At 35.9% G+C, this 18,510-nt stretch overlaps 1 protein-coding gene across 7 annotated transcripts in view; it reads left to right on the top strand.

The window, feature by feature from the left end:
• The first annotated feature begins 54 nt into the window (after positions 1-54).
• LOC123564379 (regulatory-associated protein of mTOR-like) overlaps positions 55-18,510 on the top strand; it is a 68,502-nt gene continuing 50,046 nt past the window's right edge. For 3 of the 7 annotated variants that reach the window (XM_045357918.2, XM_045357916.2, XM_045357917.2), the window contains exons 1-12: positions 56-337; positions 10,243-10,345; positions 11,364-11,524; positions 11,877-11,957; positions 13,304-13,450; positions 14,063-14,226; positions 14,426-14,485; positions 14,747-14,847; positions 15,107-15,251; positions 15,449-15,713; positions 15,927-16,037; positions 17,880-17,954. In XM_045357918.2, coding sequence (XP_045213853.2) covers positions 164-337; positions 10,243-10,345; positions 11,364-11,524; positions 11,877-11,957; positions 13,304-13,450; positions 14,063-14,226; positions 14,426-14,485; positions 14,747-14,847; positions 15,107-15,251; positions 15,449-15,713; positions 15,927-16,037; positions 17,880-17,954 — 1,587 coding nt within the window. In that variant the 5' untranslated portion in view covers positions 56-163. Of the gene's footprint in view, positions 338-10,242; positions 10,346-11,363; positions 11,525-11,876; positions 11,958-13,303; positions 13,451-14,062; positions 14,227-14,425; positions 14,486-14,746; positions 14,848-15,106; positions 15,252-15,448; positions 15,714-15,926; positions 16,038-17,879; positions 17,955-18,510 lie in introns of all 7 variants that reach the window. The other 4 variants (XR_008369906.1, XM_045357915.2, XM_045357913.2 and 1 more) reach the window with 2 other exon arrangements.

Below are 18,510 nucleotides of genomic sequence, written 5' to 3'. Positions count from 1 at the left end.
AATTGTTTTCATATGAAGAAAGAGCGTTCTCCGTAATTTATTTTGTCATAAAGACTATCGGAAGGGGAAGTAATCCGAAACATGGCGTCGGACCGAAAGAGGACACATGCCAGTTTCATGAATTTTTTTCCATTTAAACAGACAAATAGTATAGTATGACAATATGCAGCCTGTACCGAAAGATATGGCTAAAGCACTTGAGATAGAGTGTGGATACTGTGATGACGAACATGATGTTGCGGACTCGGAGTTGCCAATTGCGTACAACGAGCTTCGACATCGTGAAAAAATTGAGGGTTCAAAAAAGGTCACGCAGTCGTGGCGAATGAAAGAGCGTGTATGTAGTACATTGTAACATATATTTGTTATAGAAGGCTTTATTTAGTTTTCTTCAGGTATTTGCCTCTAAAAGTTGTACTTGGAACGAATTATGAAGTGTCTAGTGGTACGAATCTGTAGTGATAGTAGGTTTATAAGCCCCTTCCAGTGGCCTTGCTGTTTGGTTGATTAGCGTCATGGTAAGTGTCTGCCTACAGATCACGTGGTCGGGTTCATGCCACAGTAGGAACCTTGGTATTTTCTTGCCAAGGGATTACTTTTCTGAAGTGTCTAAGGGTGCGGATCTGTTTGTCTAGAATCAGATTCTAGAGTTATGGATCCGTGCCCCTAGACAGCCTAGTTATCTATCTTATCTATCCATACTGCCATGCCCACTTTCCGAGTATTACGTGCAGGTGCGCATCTGTGTGAGAAATGTAAAAGAAGAAATGTACAGGAGGGTACAAGCAATACTAATGTATTTGTGAAGGGCACCGTGTAAAATATGGAGTGGAGTCATGGAGTGGAGTCTGGAGTCGATTATGGAGTCGCTTTTGGAGTAATTTTTGGAGTCAAATTTGGAGTGGAGTCAAAGTTGGAGTCAATTTTGGAGTCTAATTTGGAGTCAAAATTTAATAAAACCTAAACATTTATTAAAAGACCCTACGTTTATATGTCACCTCCAAATGATTATCCACATACAATATTTCACACTTACATTTACTAGTAAACTGTTGAATCATGGGCTCAATATCATACTCCTCTAGAAATAACAATAACAGTTACTGATGTTTTCTCAAATGACCCTTATCAGATTGGTAAGCATAACTTGTCATTACATTGGAAAGTTAATTACAACAAATCACTCTCTACTGTATGACAGATTTCTACAATTCTGCTGATGAAGGTACTGGTACAGCACCTCAGCATGATCTCATTCTTATCAGGACTTGAGCCCTAGTTCCTTCATGGTTTGTTATTTATGATGTTGGGCCAGATGTTGCCTGAAGATTACTCAGAGAGAATTGATAAACATTTCAAACTTGAAATGTTAACTAATGAGAAAGTATTGTTTTAAAATTTTAAAATGAATCAGGAAAATGAAAACAAGAAAAAAACTTGGGTAATTAAATATTGACTATCTACTACAAATGGCATAATATAATAAGACATGATAATACTTGATGAAATTAACGAAGGATAGAATACTGTGTGTTATGCATATGTTTATAATAGACAATAGTACAATTCACAAAAAAAAATACATTTGCACTAGTCTGGCTCTTGATTCGTCTTTTCATTCCATACAAAATTTGCTTTTAAACCATATTCGAGTAAGACAAATTGTTAAAGAACTATATGAATTCTGATCAACTTCATGCCTGTGCAGGCCATTCTCGCATACAAGAGCTCTACCACGGTTCTCGGGTACCATGTCGAATATCAGATGAATGAGAATAGTGCAGGCTGATCTAGTTCTATGCAAATGCAGTAAACTATGTAGGTTTTCTCATGGCTTGGCTCAACTATGAATAAAGACAAAACATCTGCATTTTTTAAGATTTGCATTTTGTAAATTTTAAGTTCAGACTGTTAAATAGTAAACAGGTAAATAGGTCTGCCTTCTGCGAACAATGCAAACCATGACCAGCCATGGTCTTTGCTGGCCAATATTCAAAATTTATAAATGATACCTATATTAAACAGGACTTATTCATAGTACGCAGGGGTGGTGTTGGGGGTACGGGGGTATTCTCCCCAAGAATTTTTTTTTAATGAGAACAGCAAATGGTGCATTTTGGGTATTTGAAGCAAATACAGTGAACGTAAACCTTGTTCAACAAAATTTGTAGAGAGGCTGATATCTTTGAATTCTTTCTTCGTGAAATAAATGCTACTTGAAATTATAATATCCAAAGTGTTTCTGGGACTTAAATACCCTTGGTAAACCGTAATATTACCAATAATGACATGACCATTGTCTTAAAACACAGACTCTAACTAGGAAAACCGTGATGAAAACAGTTATAACCAGTGTTGTTGTGTTTTTCTTCGACCATAAAATTAAGGAATTCCATTCCTAAATTCACCACAAAAATGACAATAATAATTAATATAGACCAAACACTTCAGTAACATTAAGTATCAATGAGACTCCATTCACAAAATCCTTTAACATTTAAAAAAAATCCTGCTTGAGAGGCCGCATAAAATTAGAGACCATTTGTCTTGAGGCCCATTTTTTTCAATCAAGACTGTTTCATTAGAGATAATTACATATATTTAGTGACTACAGGCCTGAGAGAAATTACACCCTGCCTCCAATCCAAAAATAGCTCCAAAAAAGACAACTCCAAATTGACTCCAAAATCGACTCCAAATTTGACTCCAAAAAAAGACTCCACTCCAAATTTGACTCCAAAATCAGCTCCAAAACTGACTCAAAAAAAAGACTCCACTCCAAATTTGACTCCAAAATCGACTCCAAATTTGACTCCAAAAAAGACTCCACTCCAAAATCGACTCCAAATTTGACTCCAAAAAAGACTCCACTCCAAATTTGACACCAGAATTGACACCAAAATTGACTCCAAAAACGACTCCAGACTCCACTCCACCACTCCACTCCATGACTCCACTCCATATTTTACACGGTGCCATTTGTGAAGTGTTGAAAAATCAAGACAACAGTGTTATTAAAAAAGTGGAGTATAAACAGTTAAAAGAGATTAAAAACAATATTCTTCACTTTACATCGTGTAAGAACATTTGGTCACTCCCTGTCTGAATTGTTCCAGGGTACCGATGTAAAGTGAAGAATGTTCTTTTTAATCTCTTTTAACTGTTTATACTCCTCTTTTTTAACAACACTGTTGTCTTGATTTTTCAACACTTCACAAATACATTTTGTTGCAAATGAAAGTATTAAATAAGATTTAAGGTTCTTGTATTTAAAGCCTTTTGAAACCTCCCCTCGGGTGAATATTTGTTTTAGTTTGTTATGCCACATAAATATTTGTTTACCATAAAGAATACACAAAACTTCATAATAGATAGAAGAAACTTTCAATACAGGTTATTCACTATTGAACAACACATTTTGTGCTATATCACATGTACTTTGGCTATTCACTTTCTGTTTTGTCGAAGATATCAAGGTATTTTGTCATAACTTTTATGATTATTGTGTGTCTAATATATTCTCCGGGAGTTGAACATTTTACAGACCATGTATATTTTTAAAAAAAATGCAAAGAATTTCAAAATTTAAGTGAAAGTAGAGCTGGAAAAATGACAAAAAAAATGCAATATTTAAAAAAATATAGAAGTTATTTAAGAACTACTTCTCATTTCCTGGAGTACCCAGATAAGTATGTTGGACACACATCAGAAACAGATTTACAGAAAAAATATGTTTGAATTTAAGAAGTTTAATATTTTGTACAAAATACAATGTAGACAGTCGAAGTACATGTGTTGTAAGACAAAATACATATTACCGAACAAGGTGACTTTTATAGAAACTATTTTCTACTTATTCTGAACAACTCCATATATACATGTTATGAATATTATGGGTCCGCTATTAGGTATTATTTCCAAAATGAAAATTTACTTGAGGAGTGGTCTCAAACACTTCACTTGAATCTAAATCGTTCACAGATCTAAGTGGTCTCTTGATTTTTTACATTAATTTTTCACACAAAACGTACATTACTGTGGAATGCCAAATAAATCATGCATTATCGAAATGGCACAAATAGATTAAACAAAGCGATGTTAAATTACGTTGTGACAATTCTTTTAGTATTTTAATTAGACTGAAAGATCTGGGCATATATGTTTGGCAGTGGCTAGGGGTCCGGTTACCGAACCTCTAGACCTAGAGGAGATGATTTCAAAAGTCCGGTTACCGAACCTCTAGACCTACAGGAGATGATTTCAAAAGTTTGCTTTCGTTTTTTCGTCGTTCAAAAAACATTGCAAGTAACAGGAAACAGAAGTATTTATAATTTTTAATCCAAAGAAAAATAAGATAGCCAGTTTGATAAATTAGGATGTTGTCCGCCACAATAAAAGTTATCAAATTTGTTTTCTCCGGGACTGAATAATTAAAATAACAAACTTATATAAAAATGTAGTCGAATTTCAGCAATTCAGATTCAGTTTGGCACTTTCGAGTGATTTTTTTACTTTTTTTGGCAACAGCCCATGCCTTTTCAGTTGGGAATTTTTAGCGCGATAAACTTCAGAATTGGGAAAAATTAACTAACCTTAATAAAGAAATCATTTTGAAAAGTTTTAAGGTAAATTTATTTCATTCAAATATGCACTGAGTATGAACAGAAAGGACTGACAGGTTATTTTCTGATGTCACAGGATCTGATGGCTCAGATAGCTTAGGGTCACCATGAGCTTCTGTTAATTTCTGAGGGTCATTTTGTGGGGACTCCGATTTCTTGGACAGATCACTTTGCTTTTCTGACGTTTCATTTGAATTTAATTTCTCTTTAACTTTACCAAAAGATGTTCGAATGTCCGGAGTACCGATGGCGTGTTTAAGTTTTATTTTCTTATTATAATATTTGGAATTACAGGGGTTCCACTAGACCTGAAAACCCAAGAGTCCCAGGACCCTTGGGCCCAAATTTTGAAGGGTCCTTTTCCAAAATACAGCAGTCCTGTCCCAACACGTCTATATAATTGACTATATTTTTTTATTTAGTAATACGTAGATCTTTACCTATATTACAAGAAAAGAATAAACCCAAGATCATGTTATAGCATAATAAAAATGTCAGTTTCAGGTCATATATTGTAAACTAATATTTATCAAAATTCATGTTATTTTGATTAGGTTTTTCTTCTGTTTCATTTAATTTTTAATAACAGAACAGTGCTATAACACTCTATATAAAAGTGTATCCAAAATGTATTGTCCGGATACTGGTACACTTTCGGAGTGTCATCGGAAAGTAGTTTTTGCTCAGTTTACTTGGCCAACTAAGCTAAATCAGAGATAGTCCCTCAAATAATGATGCTACTTATCATTAAAAACAGCATTGAAAGTCAGTTTTTTAAGGAATTTTGGAAATATGCACTATGACATCGGGTGTAATTAGACTCGTGAACGGACATTCTAAACTTATTTTTGCTTTCAAAATTCATCAAAATTTGTGAAGCTTCTTGTTGAAATTACGGTATGATCTCTAAGCAATGGTCTAATTTAAGGTTTGCATGAAAAAATCTTGCAGGGCACTTTTCACATGCTCGGTAATCGGCTGCTTACGATAATTTAATAATTGGCGCCTTTTTTTGACAGTCCACAGGATCAATACGCTTTATCAGTTAATTTCAACACTTCATTGATTCTTGTTACCTATGTGCACTCGCCGTGACGTAACTTGCTGATAAAATAATCAGCGATGCATGTCTACAGGAGAAAGGGCGGGATTTAGCAGAAGATCAAAGGCAGGAGGGCATGACCGCGAGTGTTTATTTTGGAATACACGTGTCTATCGTGGAAATAGTTTTACTGAAGGAAATGAATGATAAGAGAAAGGATTATCGAAGGAAAATGCCTCCGGGTCCCGAAGGACGCACAGGCAAGTATCATGCCGGGTCCTTTGAGCGTCTTTTGAAAATCTCCGGGGTCCCGGGTCAAATGGAACCCCTGAATTATGCGACATTTTTCGATAATTTTGGTCAGTTTCTAACAATTTTTTTTCCGACTCATTTTGAGGCATGAAAAAGCGTTTAGCGACCATGATGAAAGTCATACTAAATGCCGTACTATGCCGTGACCCGTTTTATGTTAACAATGCCCTTCGAGTTGGCAACAAAATTCTGCGAATAAACCATAATTAGAGTCGGAATTTTTATGATTATTTGCATCGTTTTAGTTCAACTTTCACAAGAAATCAATCTAATTGGGAAAATCATCTTGTTTTTGGGAATTTTTAAGCATTTTTTGGGGGAATTTTGACCATTTTTGTCAGTTGGGAAGACGCTGAATTTCGGAGTCAAATTGGCGCAAAAAAAAATCACTGCTTTCTCTCAAAAAGTGGCTACAACTTTATAAGGCCCAGGGGAGGCCCTGCAAATCTGATTGAGTGAAAGCTATTTATAAATAAAATATTTACAAAAAAACAAAAACACAATTAAACAGCAAATTTATAACACTAATCAATGCTTTTCCCAGCAGTTACCTTATACACTGGTAATACAGTACATAATTAGTGCATATACAATATATTGATTACCGGACCTCTACACTCGGGGTCTAGAGGTCCAGTTTCCAGACCCTTAGCCACTTCCTAATGTTTTCTGCAATTTCGTTGACCATTATGAGAAACAATGGAAGGTTTCACAAACAATTCTTTATACTCGTGTATAAACAAGGGAGTTAATGCTGATATTATCTGTCAGGGACATAAATAGATGTATGCATTATTCCTGTACATGTGAACTATTTAGATTAAAGTTTCAGCTGAAATAGTATTGTAATAGTAATATAAATAGTATTTGATACTTCATCTGCAGCACAATTCAAGATATAAAAAACCATAATTATATGCAAAAAGGAGGTCTGTACTCCTAGACAATCCTTACCAGGGTTGTCTAGGGGTACGGAACCATACCCCTAGACACTTCTTTACTTTAATGGTGTCAGAAGTGTTTGATGGACTCGTGTGTTGGGCATGGAGTGTCATTCTGGAGAGCTGGCAAGCTTTGAAAAGTAAAGGGGGAGAAGTGTAGTGATAGAAGGTTTATAGGCCACTTCCAACAGCCCTGCTTTAGCAATGTGGATAGAGTGTCCGCCTACGATCATGAGGTCCGGGGTTTGAGCCCCAGTAGGGACCTATTACTTACGGCCTTACATAACTTAAACATTTTTGAAAACTGCATCAAAAGGGCTATAACATAAACATAAAATCGTAATTGTGTGATCCTGTTTATTGGAACAAAAACATGTTGTTAATAATAATTTAAGGTCATATCTGTTATTTATGACCCATATTTGTTCAGTTTTAGAAAGGTCTACTGAAGAAAAAGGTTTTATCTGCTACTTAAGACCTTTTAAGATTACATATTTTGTGATTTTTAGCTCACCTGTCACAAAGTGACAAGGCGAGCTTTTGTGATCGCATGGTGTCCGTCGTCCGTCCGTGCGTCCGTAAACTTTTGCTTGTGACCACTCTAGAGGTCACATTTTTCATGGGATCTTTATGAAAGTTGGTCAGAATGTTCATCTTGATGATATCTAGGTCAAGTTCGAAACTGGGTCACGTGCCTTCGAAAACTAGGTCAGTAGGTCAAATAATAGAAAAACCTTGTGACCTCTCTAGAGACCATATTTTTCAATGGATCTTCATGAAAATTGGTCAGAATGTTCATCTTGATGATATCTAGGTCAAGTTCGAAACTGGGTCACGTGCCTTCGAAAACTAGGTCAGTAGGTCTAAAAATAGAAAAACCTTGTGACCTCTCTAGAGGCCATATATTTCACAAGATCTTCATGAAAATTAGTCAGAACGTTCACCTTGATGATATCTAGGTCAAGTTTGAAACTGGGTCACGTGCCATCTAAAACTAGGTCAGTAGGTCAAATAATAGAAAAACCTTGTGACCTCTCTAAAGGCCATATTTTTCATGGCATCTGTATGAAAGTTGGTCTGAATGTTCACCTTGATGATATCTAGGTCAAGTTCGAAAGTGGGTCATGTGCCTTCAGAAACTAGGTCAGTAGGTCAAATAATAGAAAAACCTTGTGACCTCTCTAGAGGCCATAATATTCATGGGATCTGTATGAAAGTTGGTCTGAATGTTCATCTTGATGATCTCTAGGTCTAGTTTGAAAGTGGGTCACGTGCCGCCAAAAACTAGGTCAGTAGGTCAAATAATAGAAAAACCTTGTGACTTCTCTAAAGGCCATATTATTCATGGGATCTGTATGAAAATTGGTCTGAATGTTTATCTTGATGATATCTAGGTCAAGTTCGAAACAGGGTCATGTGCGGTCAAAAACTAGGTCAGTAGGTCAAAAAATAGAAAAACCTTGTGACCTCTCTAGAGGCCATACTTGTGAATGGATCTCCATAAAAATTGGTCAGAATGTTCACCTTGATGATGTCTAGGTCAAGTTTTAAACTGGGTCACGTGCCTTACAAAACTAGGTCAGTAGGTCAAATAATAAAAAAACCTTGTGACCTCTCTAGAGGCCATACTTTTCATGGGAACTGTATGAAAGTTGGTCTGAATGTTTATCTTGATGATATCTAGGTCAGATTTGAAACTGGGTCAACTGCGGTCAAAAACTAGGTCAGTAGGTCTAAAATTATTAAAATCTTTTGACCTCTCTAGAGGCCATATTTTTCAATGGATCTTCATGACAATTGGTCAGTATTTTTATCTTGATAATATCTAGGTCAAGTTCAAAACTGGGTCACATGAGCTCAAAAACTAGGTCACTATGTCAAATAATAGAAAAAACGATGTCCTACTCAAAACTGGGTCAAGTGGGAAGAGGTGAGCGATTCAGGACCATCATGGTCCTCTTGTTTATACAACAATTATATTGTAAATAGGTCGTAAGTAGCAGATATGACCTTTCATTCTTGGTCACTTGATATATACATGGCCATCAGTACTGTTAATATTTAAAAGCTTTAGCTATTAGGTTGAAATATAGAGATGTTTTCACGTACAACCTTTTATTTCTTGGGCGTCGAACTAGATTGAATAGTTCTTTTGGCAAGAAAAATTAGGTGTTTTGCAATCTTACTATGGCCATTTATAATTGATTCATCTTATTTTCGTCTTGATTAAATCAACTTTCAGGGACATTTGTGCTGATGTGGAAATTTTGAATGATCACATATTGTATTGTCGCAGCACTTGACATTCGACTTAACATCATTAAACAAAAAGTAACACAGCAAAGTATTTACTGTCTTTACCACAACATTTCATGTCATATGCATCAAAAACTGTGTGAAAATGAGTCAGGTATCAATCGAGTAACAACCATGTATACTTCAAACTACATTAGTCAGCCATTGTCATCATGTGACGTCACATCACTAATTTCGCGGTATAGATCAACAACTGTGGCAATCAAACTATCATAGGTTAAAGAACACTGAATATTATTCAAACATTAAAAAGCTGTCTAAGTCTAACTAACAGGAACACTCAAAAGTCATTAAACATCAGTTTAAACATATGAACTCTTAACATTGGCACTATCGAAAATATACTCCTCTGGGTAGTGGGCACACCTGATATTTTGCAAGTAAACCACAAGGTCTTGGCGTGGTATTATTTATCGGAGCCAAACACTTGAACAAGAACTGAATATGTTCTACGTGACATTTAGTTAATGTTACAATTTAGTACCGTGGGCGTATTTAGAGGAGATGGTTCCAGGGCCCCCATCTACTCCTCCCCTTCCGTCGAGCTTAGATGTTCTGATAGCCTAATATTGATTTTTCATTCATTTTTGTCTAGTAGCTGGAGCCTGGAGGATGTTATGTAAAATTTGGTGTTCTCTAACCTATGGATGGAAAATTTGCATAATTAAAGCAAACATAATGTGGCTGGTAGACAAACTTGTAAACATTGCAGATATTTGCTTAATCAATGGATAATATTTTGATTTTAATAAATATGGACAGATACTTACCAAGATAACTACACATAAGAATGTTTTTTCGCTAACATGCGTAAAATAGGTCACAAGCTTTTACAAGTGATAGAAGTAAACACTGCATAGGTGGCGCAACTCAAATACTGCAAAATTAGTGATGACGCGAGATTAGTGATGATGAGTATTAACTATATTTGGAAAAACCAACATGCGATACCCTTTTGGGTACAGGGTACTGGTTTTATGAATAAAAGAGTTCTACTTGTATTTTGCAGATGAAGACTGTAAGTGTTGCCCTTGTGTTATGTTTGAATGTTGGAGTAGATCCACCAGATGTTGTAAAGACATCTCCATGTGCTAGGTTGGAATGCTGGATAGGTAAATCCATTTCTGTTCAATTTACCAAGCAATTAATTTCTAGTATTGAAACATGCTACAGTCGACATCGTACTTGCGACCACCTCTTTTAAGCGATTTTTGTATTAACGACCAGTCAAAATCCCTCCCAAACGTTTTCAGTATATAAATTCATTCCATTAAACGACTTTTTTATTAAACAACTAGCGACCACATTAATGTAGCCCCGACAGGTAAAATATTTGACAAAAGTATCTATTAAGCGACTGGGTACCAAAATTCTCGGGCATTTCTTCATCTGTGTAATTAGCGAGTACGTTTTGCACGTGATTGAATGCAATTAACCTTTGTATCAGTCGAACTGACAAACAATCTAGCCATAAATTTCACGGTTTGTGGACTTGGAAAAGTGTTCACGATGTTAAAACAGATTTGGAAACCATAAATGTATGCTCATAATAAATACAGTTACATTAACAGTTGAAAATAACTTTCCTTTTCATCTGACTGAAATTCATTAAGAGACCACTTCTTAGCAGTCCCTTGGGCGGTCTCTTAATACAATGTCGACTGTAGAAAAGGAGTTCTATGAGTGTGTAAAATCTGTCTTATTTTTAACATGATTTCTTTGGCTTCAGGTTGGCAAAATTTTTAGCATAAAAATTGTCATTTTTTACTTCTTTTCAAATTTGACCTGTTTTTATGGTGAAGTTGTGAACATAACTGCCCTATATTCACTGGACAGGTTGTTGTTTAGAACAAAATTTAATTGTGGTCTGCAGAATCCTTTACTCAGATTCTGATACTTGTCAGTGGTGTAGGAAGTAGTCTTCGAATCTTGTAAACATTAGTTAAAAAAAAATGTGTTACAATCATAGTTAAATACAAGTTTGAAACTGAACAGTTATTGTTACCTGTTCCTTGGCTTTCAAAAAGTTTGGCCTGAAGTAATATACACCCAAATAAAAATCCTTTCAAATAAGCCAGGTGATGTTTTATTTATACTTTTTCATTCTGTAATCTTCAAAATGTTTCCTAGATCCTCTAGCGCAGAGCCCTCAGAAAGCCCTAGAAGCTATAGGAGCTAACCTGCAAAAACAGTATGAGAGATGGCAACCAAGGGCACGTTACAAGCAGACCCTGGACCCTACTGTAGAAGAGGTTAAAAAATTGTGCACATCACTGCGGCGAAATGCAAAGGTACTTTGAACATCCACACATGCTTACCGGTATTACACAAAAACTATGTTTATTTACACAAAGAATTAGTAATATCTGACAGTTTAACAAAATGCTTAAATTAGTAGTGTATGGATTGACCAGTTTTACAATCAGTTTTGATCAGGAAGGCTATGGGTCAGTTACTTGCAAAATAATGCTCGAGTAAGCATGATTTTGTCAAATTGTAGGTTAAATAAGCATTAGAATTTAATTCATTATTCAAGCCAGCAAAGGAAACTAGTTGAAATAAGGGTTAAAGATCATAGTTTTTGTTTTGATCTCTTAGTACTGCAAATTTGATGCATACATTGTATGTATATATGTATTGTAGGAAGAAAGAGTTTTGTTCCATTACAATGGACATGGTGTACCAAAACCAACTGTGAATGGAGAAATCTGGGTATTTAACAAGGTATATATTGAATTATATTGAAGATGTTTTATTTTGCCAAATTACTGATAATATTTTCACATGCTTACTTTCTGAATGTTTAAAATGATAAATATTGGTGTTTTAGGTGGTGTATTTTGGTTTTCCTACAATTGAATAAAATAATTGTAGTACATTTATTACTGTGTTGCATTTTTAGCTCACCACAGTAGAGTGCTTTAGATGAGCTTTTCTGTTGTGATTTTTCCCTGTCCATTGAATGTCTGCCCATCTGTCCTCCATCTGTCAACGTTTTCTTCAAATGACATCTCCTCTGAAACCATCTGTATGAAATTGATAAAACATGTCCTGGATGGGTTTTTTTTGTCCTCGTCTGAGTTGTTGAGTCAGTTCCACTTGGTTACACATAGTTGCCAGACTGCCAGAGCAAGAAAAATTAAAATCTTGAAACATCTCTCCTTCTAAACTTGTGCTCCAATATTAAAATAATTTTACAGATATGCTCCAAGGGTGACCCTCTAGCAAGATTGTTTGCATGATTAGATTTGTAAAAAATCATGGCTGCAGGATGTGGCATGGTCACCTTCCCTATCTGTCCATAGTGGAAAAAACTTTCAGAAGCTGTTGGCCCAGTTTAAAATAATTTCACACAAATGATTCATGGCTGACCCTTGCTCAGTATTGTTCAGATTATTTTGATTCATTAAAGAAATATGGCTGCCAGAGGATGTGGTCTTTTTATACTGTATATCGTGGAAACTTGAAAATCTTCTTGTCAGAAACAGCTGCTTGATTTAAATGATTTCACACAAGTGATTCTTGGGTCACCCTCTATAAAAGTTTATTCAGAATCTTTAAAAAAAAAAACATGGCCACCAGAGAGTGTGGTCACTATTCCCATTACTGTGAAATCAGTAATTTTTGTGCAGTATGATTTTTTGCGGATATCATGGTTTGTGTCAGGTAACAAAATAAATCCCAATGAACAGCTTCTTTTACATTCACAAATTCATGTCCTTGGGACATCCCTGTTTCGGTCAAACACTAAAAATTTCAGTCTAATGAAATAAAATGATTCCAGAATATGTGTATATTCTAAATCTCAAACTCAAAGAGTCTGCATGTTGAAAACTGCTGTCCTAATTTGATAATAATTTTACAGGTGTCACCGTTCGATGACTTTCTACCAGGATTATTCTGATCAGTGAAAAGAAACAAAGCAGCCAGATTTTGTTGCCAGTATTCTTATAAAATGGAAGCTTTAAAAAAATGTCTAGTTATCCCTATATAGCTGTATGGAAAGCGTTTGAGCTGTGAAACATTGGCCCTCATGTTATTGTTAACATTATGTTTATTTCATTGGATAGAGTTACACACAGTATATACCACTGTCTATCTATGATCTACAAACATGGATGGGAAGCCCTTCTATATATGTATATGACTGTTCACATGCTGGAGTGATAGTGGATCTCTTCAAACAGTTTTCCATACAGAGGGAACAAGAATCAGAGGTACAAATCTTAACAGTTTTAACATCAAATTTAAGAATGTGCTGGTTGCAGATTTGCAAGCAAATCCTGCTTTATATCATCACTGTTAGACTGAGAATCATATCATCTTGGTATTTACAGATTTAACAGATGACTTGACTACTCTCAGCAACATTTTCAGTAGTGCATTTTGAGGAAGAGATAAAATGTGTTTATTTATTATCATTGACAGGTTATGTTTTAGAATTAGTACTTTGGTAAAATTAAGGAATAAGAAAAAGTTATAATGAATGTGGGACATGGTTAAAAAAATATAGCTTATTAGGGGTGCTTTCAGATGTCCAGTGTCAAAGTTAATACCTTATGAAAGCATTCTTTGCAGTAACTTTATCAAATATATGTCTTTAGTTGTTCAAGATAGGCTTTTGTTCAATGTTGGTAAGATCAAGATTCTTGCAGATGTTGACGATTTTTTACTTCAGTTTTGTAATAACTGTTGTGTTCTACTACTGCTGAACAAGAACTCATAATGATTTTCAAGTTAGCTGAAGAATCAGTTAAGTAGGAAAGCTGTTATGCTGGTTTACTCTATAAAGGTTAGGAACATGTTGTATCTCCTATGTCATATTACAGGCTGTGAATGGCAAATCCCTGTCATCAACTGCAACTTCCACAATGAAACATTGTATACAGCTGGCTGCATGCGGTGCCAATGAACTACTGCCTATGAATTCTGAACTTCCAGCTGATCTTTTCACTTCATGTCTAACTACACCTATCAAAATTGCCCTCAAATGGTATGTATCTTATAAATTGTTTTCATGTTTTTAATAATGAAAAAGTCGTGTTAGTTTATATTGACTGTTACTTCAGATTTCACTGTAGTTTCTTATGAACCACAGGACAAGCCACTTCAGTTTGGATTTGTATTGTAATGAAGATGAACATGAAATAAGTAAAAGAACATTAAAAGAAGCTGTTTTATATGTTTTACAGGTATGTGCTGCAGAACACAAGTAAATTGGTACCTGGCCTCACACAAGACTTGGTTGATAAGTAAGTGATAGTATTGCTCTTTATTCAACAAGTCTGTTGTAATAAAATAATACACCATTCAGTAGCTTGAAACAGTTTCTGTTTTCTGCCTTTCTGTTTTAAAGTGTATAAATTGTACATGTCTGTTTGAAGTAAATTAAATTGAACAATGTTCATACTTGGTAATTATTCTCTTGGTCAGCTCAGAATTGTGAACAAAATTAGATATTTAGTTTGGACCTGGATTGCCTTTAATAAAAGAATTTGTCTTTTATTTCCCAGGGTTCCTGGTATGTTGAATGACAGAAGAACTATGTTGGGAGAACTGAATTGGATATTTACAGCTATAACAGATACCATAGCATGGAACACTCTCCCTAGAGGTACAGTATACATGGTCTTAGAATAAGACATTTTCGTTTTAGTGTAAAGAGCACAAAGATGGAAAGTCTGAATAAACAAATCATACAACAGCAGTCAAATACTTCGCTTACAACATGTGTCCCAAAACAAATGAGCATTACAAATTGCATTGTTTCATACTGTTCGGAAAAATATACTCTATGATACAATTTGCCTTTTGCCTTAGTCAGTAATTTACTGTACAGTAACCATGTATAAGATAAGATGTATATTTCACAGATGTGTTCCAAAGATTATTCCGTCAAGATTTACTGGTTGCAAGTTTGTTCCGTAACTTTCTGCTGGCAGAGAGAATCATGCGATCTTACAACTGTACTCCAATATCTGGACCAACTCTGCCACCTACATATCAGCATCCTATGTGGTTTGTATTTCTCTTTATAATTTGTATTATTAAAAACTAAGTTTAAAAATAAGATTTTAGCCATTTTTTGTCGAAAAGCAGTTAAATTTGAAGGAATTTTATTTTTCGGGTAGATACTAATTTCAAGAGGTTTCGGTTACTCGTAAGGTTTTCAACTGTTTGCATTCATAAACATAATTGTTTTACTTTTGCATTAGGCAAGCATGGGACCTAGCGTTAGATCTATGTTTGAGACAGCTGCCCAAACTGCTGGAAGATGACAGTGCAGTATTTCAACACAGTCCTTTCTTCACAGAGCAACTAACAGCGTTTGATGTCTGGTTGAAGTATGGAGCAGAAAGTCGTGCTCCACCAGAGCAACTGCCTATTGTGCTACAGGTGTTACTAAGTCAGGTGCACAGACTGAGAGCTCTAGAACTTCTTGGGCGATTCCTGGATCTTGGACCTTGGGCTGTCAGTCTGGTATTATACTTCTCATATGTTCCGCTATCTTCTCTTTTAAACTGTAACTTATATACATATAAGTAACATTAAAGTATATATTGATAGAATAAATGTGAAATGTTTGCCAGATTTGTGGTCTGTTGTAAGGTCAGTTTAGAATCATTCCAGTGTGATGGCTTTGTTAACAGTTAAGGTAAGTAATGCTTGAATTGTTCTCTTTGTTTATTGCAGGCTTTATCAGTTGGAATATTTCCATATGTGTTGAAGTTACTGCAGAGTAATGCAAGGGAATTGAGACCACTTCTTGTCTTCATCTGGGCTAAAATACTTTCAGTTGACAGTGTGAGTGTTATTATTGTGTCATACCACTCCAACCACATCCCCGTCCAGTGACCCCTATTGTCTAGACGTTGATAGGTCAGATGTCAGCATCACAGTTTTAGGTTGAAATCTGTTCCCGCTCAATAATGGGAAAGTCCTTGCACCTACTTCTGTCAAGCTTTGTAAATGATTGTCATTAGTCAGTACTTGTCCTTTAATTAAGGGATGAAAAAAATGAAGGTAAGAGTGACCTTGAGCCTTATTAGTGTCTGTAGAATGCTTGAGTGTATGGGTGTCAAACTTAGATGATCCGTGCTGAGTGTCACTGTGATTGTAGGGGTTTCACATGAATAACTAGAGGACATGAGGAAACACAGCTGTCCAATCAAATCAAATTATTGTCTGTGGTCATTGAATATTATTTATGGGTCAGCCTTGTGCTTTTAAACTTTAGCCTGCTGGCGGCAAGTAATTCTGCCGTTACGACCAGTGCAGACCAAGATCAGCCTGCATATATCCATTGCTATTCAGTCAGTAAATTTTCAGTGAACACCTTTGAATAATAAATGGTATTGCCCAAATTGAATGATGGACCAGTTCATTTTAGAAATTTACCAAGCTAAAGTTAAACAGTTTCAGTCAATATTTAAGAAGGCTTCAACTTACAGCCATCAAACTTCAGTGTTTTGATTTTAGAGGTAAAATAGTAAAGATGGTTGCAGTATAAAATGAAGGGGATAAAGAATGGGAACTGGATTATGAAGAAATATGGGATCACCCTTGCCAAAAAAAAACAACAAACAAATGTTATATAAAGGTTATTGTTATGTCTCCCCCCATAAAATGGGGGAGACAAATTGTTTTATGTCTCCAATGTTTTTGCCTTCGCCTTCCGTCTGTCTGTCCGTCCACATTAGGCTTGTCTGGCTTTCACAGGTCAAACTGCTGGCCGGATTTCGACGAAACTTTTGTTCGCTGCACAAAATGGCGGCCAGCGCTAAAAATAGAAAAATCTTGTCCAGCTTTCACAGGTCAAACTGCTGGCTGGATTTCAACGAAACTTCACAGGAGTGATCAGTACCAACCCTAGTTGTGCATATCGCCGGCACTTCGCTGCCCAAAATGGCTGCCAGAGCTAAAAATAGAAAAATCTTGTCCGGCTTTCACAGGTCAAACTGCTGGCTGGATTTTGACAAAACATCACAGGTGTGATCAGCATCAAGCCTAGTTGTGCACATTGCCGGCACGTTCCGCTTCGCTGCACAAAATGGCCGCCAGAGCTGAAAATAGAAAAATCTTGTCCGGCTTTCACAGGTCAAACTCCTGGCTGGATTTCGACAAAACATCACAGGAGTGATCAGTACTAGGCCTAGTTGTGCATATCGCCAACACATTCCGCTTCGCAGCACAAAATGGCCACCAGAGCTAAAAATAGAAAAATCTTGTCCCGCTTTCATAGGTCAAACTGCTGGCTGGATTTCGACGAAACTTCACAGGAGTGATCAGTACCAACCCAAGTTTTGCATATCGCTGGCACGTTCCGCTTTGCTGCACAAAATGGCCACCAGAGCTAAAAATAGAAAAATCTTGTCCGGCTTTCACAGGTCAAACTGCCTGACAGATTTCGACGAAACTTCACAGGAGTGATCAGTAGCAAGCCTAGTTGTGCATGTCGCCGACACGTTCCGCTTTGCTGCACAAAATGGCCGCCAGAGCTAAAGGGATACATAGGGGGAGACATATGTTTTTGTGACAAAAACACCTAGTTTTGATCATGATTATTGGGGTTTTTTTTAAGTGAAAACAAGAATATGGTTTTGTTTTTCACAGAAAAAGAAATTTGAATGTTTCTTTGTTTTACAGTCATGTCAAGCAGATCTTGTGAAAGATAATGGACACAAGTACTTCCTGTCTGTATTAGCTGATCCATACATGCCGGTAAGAAATAATTAATGTAAATGTATTGATATGCATGTTAACGTCAACATACCAGGGATTGACAAATTGTTTGGAAGCAAGTAGACTTGCAGGATAAGTACAAATTGCAGCTCATCCTGCAGAAAAGAGTTTGCCTCTTACACTGTTACTTGCAATATATACATAATTTAGGACTGTCGGCATCTAGTTATTGCTGTCATAATGTGTTATAGTAACAGAACAGGATGGACTTCTGAGTAGTGAAACAATAAATCAACTTATGTTTTGATTGTAGACAATGTTCTGACTTTTCCCCAGCTCCATTTTTGTTGAGTGTATCATATTCTTTGTTCAGAGTTGCATGTCCTGTAGGGTGAGTACTACAGCAGGTTCCACTCGCCCAAAGCCAGTTGTTACTTGTATTTATGAGTGGATGAACTGATTTGTCAAGTCCTACATATTTAATATTAACAACTGATTAATGGAAATTTAATGAAAATAAAATTAAATGAGAAAGTTTTATGATGTTGTCTCTGGTAGCCTTCAGTGAGCTTCATTTGGGAAACCACAGGTGTTA

Source organism: Mercenaria mercenaria, chromosome 2, assembly GCF_021730395.1.
Source record: "Mercenaria mercenaria strain notata chromosome 2, MADL_Memer_1, whole genome shotgun sequence".
NCBI classification, from domain to species: domain Eukaryota; kingdom Metazoa; phylum Mollusca; class Bivalvia; order Venerida; family Veneridae; genus Mercenaria; species Mercenaria mercenaria.
Note: the sequence above shows the minus strand (reverse complement) of the source record. Positions and strands in the feature narration are given on the sequence as shown.